Source organism: Austrofundulus limnaeus, unplaced genomic scaffold, assembly GCF_001266775.1.
Source record: "Austrofundulus limnaeus strain Quisiro unplaced genomic scaffold, Austrofundulus_limnaeus-1.0 Scaffold490, whole genome shotgun sequence".
NCBI classification, from domain to species: domain Eukaryota; kingdom Metazoa; phylum Chordata; class Actinopteri; order Cyprinodontiformes; family Rivulidae; genus Austrofundulus; species Austrofundulus limnaeus.
Genome location: NW_013952892.1, coordinates 377473 through 384470, shown reverse-complemented (window position 1 = coordinate 384470; position 6998 = coordinate 377473). Strand labels below are relative to the sequence as shown.

General features: G+C 44.4%; 1 protein-coding gene across 1 annotated transcript in view; it reads left to right on the top strand.

The window, feature by feature from the left end:
• Positions 1-6995, top strand: part of kdm1b (lysine demethylase 1B) — a 12003-nt gene extending 5008 nt beyond the window's left edge. The window contains exons 8-21 of the mRNA XM_014025678.1: positions 141-333; positions 402-586; positions 1315-1485; positions 1659-1733; positions 1805-1939; positions 2026-2197; positions 2289-2416; positions 2488-2619; positions 2712-2786; positions 3600-3716; positions 4327-4452; positions 5090-5212; positions 6027-6179; positions 6260-6995. Of these exons, the coding sequence (XP_013881132.1) occupies positions 141-333; positions 402-586; positions 1315-1485; positions 1659-1733; positions 1805-1939; positions 2026-2197; positions 2289-2416; positions 2488-2619; positions 2712-2786; positions 3600-3716; positions 4327-4452; positions 5090-5212; positions 6027-6179; positions 6260-6343 (1869 nt within the window). The 3' untranslated portion in view covers positions 6344-6995. The remainder of the gene's footprint in view (positions 1-140; positions 334-401; positions 587-1314; positions 1486-1658; positions 1734-1804; positions 1940-2025; positions 2198-2288; positions 2417-2487; positions 2620-2711; positions 2787-3599; positions 3717-4326; positions 4453-5089; positions 5213-6026; positions 6180-6259) is intronic.
• The last annotated feature ends 3 nt before the right edge of the window (positions 6996-6998 follow it).

The window sequence follows — 6998 nt, the reverse complement described above, 5'->3', positions numbered from 1 at the left end:
ATCAGTTTTATAAATAAAGTTTTAACGTCTCACTGGATTCTTTGTTCATCAGTTTTATAAATAAAGTTTTAACGTCTCACTGGATTCTTTGTTCACCAGTTTTATAAATAAAGTTTTAACGCCTCACTGGATTCCTGCAGAGAGTGTCTGAGGTCAGCAACAGCTGGTGGCACTCCATGCTGATCCTGCCCCCGCTGTTTAAAGAGAGTCCAGCCGCCCCCTTCCTCTCCGCCTACTACCCGGACTGCGTGGGGATGAGCCCCTCGGGGTCCCCATGCACCCCGTCCGTGTCGGAGCTGAGGGCGGACCACTGCAGAGCGGCTCCGCCTCAGAGTGAGTCCTGAACCTCGGGACCCTGAAGGCAGCACGGCGGTGACGGGCGGTGACGTTTCCTCTCTCAGTTCCAGGTCTGAGTCCGTACTTCCAGCCCTTCTACCAGCCCAACGAGTGCGGCAAGGCTCTGTGCGTCCGGCCCGACATGATGGAGCTGGACGAGCTCTACGAGTTCCCCGAGTTCTCCAGAGACCCCACCATGTACCTGGCCCTGAGGAACCTGATCCTGGCCTCCTGGCACAGAAACTGCAAGGTGGGCTCTGCTGGGACTGATCAAACTCCCTCACCTGGTCCTGGTTTCATCCAGGAGGTGATCCCTAGAAACACATTTGGATCTTTGAGATTAATTAAAGATTTTAGCTACTTTTGTTAGCTTTGGTTTAGCTTCTTCAAATTTTATCCAGTTTTTTAGCTCAGTTTTAGCTTTTTCAGCTAGTTTCTTCCGTCATTCAGTACTCAGTGGTCCGGACTTTCTAACTTTCTTTGTTTGTTTACCTACGGAAAGAGCTAAAGTGTGTTTGTTTACATATGAAAGCAGCTGAAGTAGGTTTTTTTTTTTACCAATGGAAGCAGCTAAAGTATATTTTTTTACCTAAGGAAGCAGCTAATGTATGTTTGTTTACATTTGGAAGCAGCTAAAGTATGTTTGTTTACATTTGGAAGCAGCTAAACTATGTTTGTTTACATTTGGAAGCAGCTAAAATATGTTTGTTTACATTTGGAAGCTTTGCTAATTTTGTTAGCTTTGGTTTAGCTTCTTAAAATTTTACCCACTGTTGTTTTTAGTTCAGTTTTAGCTTTTTCAGCTAGTTTCTTCAGTTGTTCAGTGCTCAGTGGTCCGGACTTTCTGAGAATATTCTAGATTTATTTCCTGTTTTTTTCACTCTGAACCATTCAGAGCTCCTGAACCCGATCAACAAGCTGAAGGTTCTGGTTCTGGACTGAATCTGAGTCCAAAGTAAACCTCTTTTGTTTCTGCAGGAGGTTCTGACCGCAGAGACATGCGCTCAGCACATTGTTGTTCGGGGTTTGGTGCGGGTCCGCTGCGTCCAGGAGTTGGACCGGGTTCTGCACTTCATGACCCGGAAGGGTCTGATCAACACCGGGGTTCTGACGGTGAAACGTCCTCTGCTGCCTGGAAAATACAACTCTGTGAGCAAACATTTGGACCTTTTAGGTTCTGATCTGACCTGGGACCCTCAGGTTCTGACCTGACCCGGGCCCTCAGGTTCTGATCTGACCCGGGCCCTCAGGTTCTGACCTGACACGGGCCCTCAGGTTCTGATCTGACCCGGGCTCACTGTTCTGATTTATTTTTCCCGCAGAAGAAGGTGATCATCGTCGGTGCCGGGGCCGCAGGGCTCGCTGCGGCGCGGCAGCTGCAGAACTTTGGCACTCAGGTAAAATGTTCGGATCTCCTCGTGAACTCGTGTTTGAGTCCCGTCAGAAGCTCTGAGCCCCTCCCCCTCAGGTTCTGGTGCTGGAGGCCCGGGACCGGATCGGCGGTCGGGTTTGGGACGACCGGTCTCTGGGCGTGACGGCGGGCAGAGGCGCTCAGATCGTGAACGGCTGCGTGAACAACCCCGTCGCCCTGATGTGCGAGCAGGTTCGTCCACCGAGTCCGGCGCCTCCCGGGCTTCCTGTTCTGTGGGCGGGGCTTTCAGTCGGGTCACGGGTTCTGTTCTGCCGCAGATGGGCGTCGCGATGCACAAGCTGGGCGAGCGCTGCGACCTGTTCCAGGAGGGCGGGCAGGTCACCGACACCGCCATCGACAAGCGGATGGACTTCCACTTCAACGCCATCTTGGACGTGGTGTCGGAGTGGAGGAAGGACAAGTCGCAGAGCCAGGACTCACCACTAGGAGGTGCTGCTGCAGCGCTCAGGATCGACCAATCAACGCGTCTCAGGATCAACCAATCAGAACGCGTTTAATGATCCGACGTTTGTTTCTACAGAAAAGGTTCAGGAGGTGAAGAAGAACTTCCTGCAGGAGTCTGGGATCCAATTCAGCGACCTGGAGGAGAAAGTTCTCCAGTTCCATCTCAGTAATCTGGAGTTCGCCTGCGGGAGCTCGTTGGACCAGGTCTGCCCGCCAGGTCCGGTTAGCGCTGCTGGGACCAGAACCAGACTTTCACACGTTTTGTGTTTCTGTAGGTGTCCGCTCGGTCCTGGGACCACAACGAGTTCTTCGCCCAGTTCTCAGGAGACCACACGCTACTCACCGAGGGCTACGCCGTTCTACTCCACAAGCTGGCCGAGGGTCTTGACATCCACACCGACTGTCCGGTTCGTCAGCCGGGACTTTGTTCTGGACTCGTTAGTCCAACTGATTTATTAAAATAAAAATAATCTGAAGAGAATAAATCTGTTTCCTGTAGGTCCAGACCATCGATTACTCAGGTGACGAGGTTAAAGTGACCTCCTCTAACGGAGACCAGTGGACGGCTCAGAAGGTGAAATAAGTTCTCTATGGGATAAAACTTGTGCCAACAGGAATTAGAATTACTCAGATTGAATCTGAATGTTCATAATTTGAAACTGAATGCATTGATTTGAAAATGAATTTCACTAATTTTAAACTAAATTTAGTTTTGTATCTGAATTAATTTGCTTTGAAACTGTATTTTGGTTTATTAAAAATTCAGTTTGACTACTTTCACTTTCAGTTCCATAATTCAGATTTTTGTGTCACATCCTGGTCCTTGAGAAAGCCAGGCAGAGTAATCAAACACAGATCCACAGATTTATGTTTCACTTTGGTGAAGTTTCCCTTCTGGATGTAACAAAAAGTGAATGTAACATTTTCTACATATAGGTCAAATTAATCACTGCAATAAAATAACTTTGTGTGTTTTTGTCACTTTTACAGTGGATTGCATCAACTCTGTTACATCCAGAAGGGAAACTTCACCAAAGTGAAACATAAATCTGTGGATCTGTGTTTGATTACTCTGCCTGGCTTTCTCAAGGACCAGGATGTGACACAAAAATCTGAATTATGGAGCTGGAAGTGAAAGTAGTCAAACTGAATTTTTAATAAACCAAAATACAGTTTCAAAGAAAATTAATTCAGATACAAAACTTTAAATTCAGTTTCAAATTAGTGAAATTTATTTTCAAACCAATGCATTCAATTTCAAATTATGAACATTCAGATTCAGTCTGAGAAATTCAGATTCACTTCCTGCTGGCACAACATTTATCCCGTATTTCTCCTTCACACAAAAAGTGTTTGTTTCCTGCGTCCAACCTGTGTTTTCCCTCAGGTTCTGGTAACCATCCCGTTAACTTTGCTCCAGAAGAACCTGGTCCGCTTCAACCCGCCGCTCCCCGACAGGAAGCTGAAGGCGATCCACAGCCTGGGGGCCGGGATCATCGAAAAGGTTTTCATCCATTTATTTACTTATTTAAAGACTTGAATTCTTCCTTAAAGTGCCTGTGACRTCAAATTTTTGTAATAAATATGAACACATTTTTGGAAAGATAACATTAATAACATATTGCAAAACTAATTTCACACCGCTGAGATGAACAGTTGTTGAGATGTTTACATGTGAAGAAACAGGAAGTGATGTCAAAGGGGAATGTCAGCATGTAAACAGAGCATTGCTACAATGGCTAACAGACTGTAGAGAAGAATCTGTTTCTTTAGATAATTTTAGTCCCTATAAGTGAGATGAAGAAGAGTCAGAGTTCAAATAATATTGTTTTAATAAACGAAGACCAGAGAGTTTTCTTTCTTAAAGAGTTCCCCTTTGATGTCACTTCCTGTTTCACTTTAGCTGAGCCAAATTCAAAGGAAAATATTCCAGTTATGAGACAAAATGGGTTAAATCATGTGTTTTACGACAATTTTCCTAATATGAAGATATTTTCTCAGACTTTTTGTATTTGAAGGATAGGCATGTCAGAGGAACTTTAACGTGCCTTTTATTTTGAAGGGTTTTAGTTGTGGCTTTCATTTTATTCTGAAAATTATAAAACTTCCTGCAGGTTGCCCTTCAGTTCCCGTACAGATTCTGGGACACGAAGATCCAGGGTGCAGATTACTTCGGTCACATCCCTGCAGCCCCGGAGAAAAAAGGCATGTTCAGTGTTTTCTACGACCTGGACCCACAGGTTTGTTTTATTTTTTTATTTTCTTTAACTTTTAGATAAATATCAATGTGTTCTGAATGACATTTAAAGTGCCTGCGAYATACAATTTTTGGTATAAATATAAAGGTATTATTAGAAAGATAACATTAATAACATATTGCAGAAATAATTTCCCACTGCTGAGATGAACAGTTGTTGAGATATTTGCCTGTGAAGTAACAGGAAGTGATGTCAGAGGGGAATATCTGCGTGTAATTAAATGGCTAACGACAGACTAGAGAAGAATCTGATGTTTCTTTAGATTATTTTGTCTCTATCAGAGAGATGAAGCATAAGAGTTCAAATAATAATGTTTCAATAAACGAAGACCAGAGAGTTCCCCTTTGATGTCACTTCCTGTTTCATTTTGAGACAAKTTTAAAAGGAAAATATGCCAACCATTTGACAAAACGAGTAAAATCACAAAGTTTTCTTTGATTTTTTTGTATTGGATGGATAGGCTCTTTAAAAACCTGCTGCTGGTTGAAGTTTTATCATCAAATCCAATAAAATAACATCAGATCTGTTTAAAAACTGAGTCTTTTCTGTCATAATTAAAACTARACATCTTTTCAGTGATTTACATCATTAAATATTTCTGTTTGTGTTTTATAACCAGGGGAAAGGAGCTGTGTTGATGTCGATCATCTCCGGTGAGGCTGTTCCCGCGGTTCAGAACCTGCAGGACAAAGAGGTGGTCGACGAGTGCCTGAGGGTCCTGAGGGGGCTTTTCAAGGAGCAGGTAGCTTAAAGGCAACAACAATTTTCAAATTGTCATATCTCTAAGACGTAAAGTTGTACAAATTTTAAAACTTCCACGAGTAAGACGCAATCTCTTCTGTCGCTCACGGTTCAAGAATTATTTCAATAGACCTTATAGTTTTCACACAGCGGCTGGTTGAGTGAACTAAACGTTTCAGAGATTTTCTCGTGTTGAAARTGCTGCRGACYCTTTCTGCCCCACCYACCACAATTCTGATTGGCTGAGGCYGTTGCTGGGCGGAGTAGCCTCTTGAGTGACAGAACAAAGAAGGGGCTTTATGTAACCCAACATGGCTACCAGATTGCTCAGCCGTTTTAAAACATACAAAGCTGAAATTTGGTGGGGTGGTAGCTGAGAGCTAACGCAACACATTCAGAATGCTAATCGCTAATGCTAATTTTAAAAAAAGGCTCTAATTCAGCCATTTTAGGACTTACAGAGCTCAAAACTGGTATAGTAGTAGCCAAGAACAAATTTTGACAAATTCTGAATGCTAAAGAAAAATTCAAGATGGCCGCCAACTCGACCAGTGTTAAGATATTTTGGGCTGAAGTTTGGTGTGATGGTAGCTAAGAAGAATCTCCATCACATACTGAAGCCAGATCAAAAATCTAAGATGGCCGCCGTAGTTAAAAGGAACCATAAATCTGCCATTTTTAGCCATATCAATGTGAAGTTTGGTGTGGTGGTAGCTGAGAGTAAATCCTCAAAACTTTGTTGAAAATAACCCTGCAGCACGAGGCGAGCCCTGTCGTCTCTCCAGGAACTATTCCAGTTTGTTTGTTGTTGGCAGGAAGTCCCCGAGCCTTTGAGTTTCTTCGTCACCCACTGGAGCAAAGACGTGTGGTCCCAGATGTCCTACAGCTTCGTGAAGACRGGCGGCAGCGGAGAGGCCTACGACATCCTCGCCGAAGACGTTCAGGGAAAGGTCTTCTTCGCCGGCGAGGTAACAGTGATGTGAAAAACCGGAGAGAACGTGAAACCACGAGGACCGGATCACGACTTTCCTTCTTTTCTGCCCTTCAGGCCACAAACCGACACTTCCCTCAGACTGTGACAGGAGCCTACCTCAGCGGGGTCCGAGAGGCCAGCAAGATGGCTGCCGTGTAGCTCCATCACCAGCTCAGGACTCAGCACCAGCACGGACCCCCAGGACCCAAACAGACCAACGCACTGCTGACGGACTCGCACCGCCTCGCACCGCCTCGCTCAGCTTCTGGAGCTTTTCTGCACGTTCAACACAAACYGACAAACTTTGTGTCAGATGTGAGGTCCAGCTGTGTGCAGGAAAACTGGATCCTGTTTCAGGTCCAAGATGTTTCTGTGGTTTGATTTGAGGGACTTTAGGCTGCATGAAACTTTATTTCTCTCAGGCATCTAGTCGTGAATAAACAGATTAAATCTGAGTTAGAAAGGATTAACATGATGATAAAACATCTTTCTGATCCAAACTGTAGTTCTGTAGTTAATGTTTAGGGTGACGTTAACTGAGTTTTAGCACTTTGAGTTTTAAAACAGTAAAAACTGGTGGAACGACAGGTGAACCAGGTGACTCCATTTCTTTCTCAGGGACGTTTTTAGCTGTAAAAACAAAAACCTCGGACTGTTCAGAAACTCTGCAGATYTCTCCTAAACAATAAAGTTCCTGAGGTTTGGAGTCCATGAGCAAGAATTTGTTTGGATCTTTGTGTGTCACTTCCTGTTTGACGTTTCGGCGCTCGGTTATTTATCGTCTGTGTAATAAACTGCTTAGGCTCGTTTATAC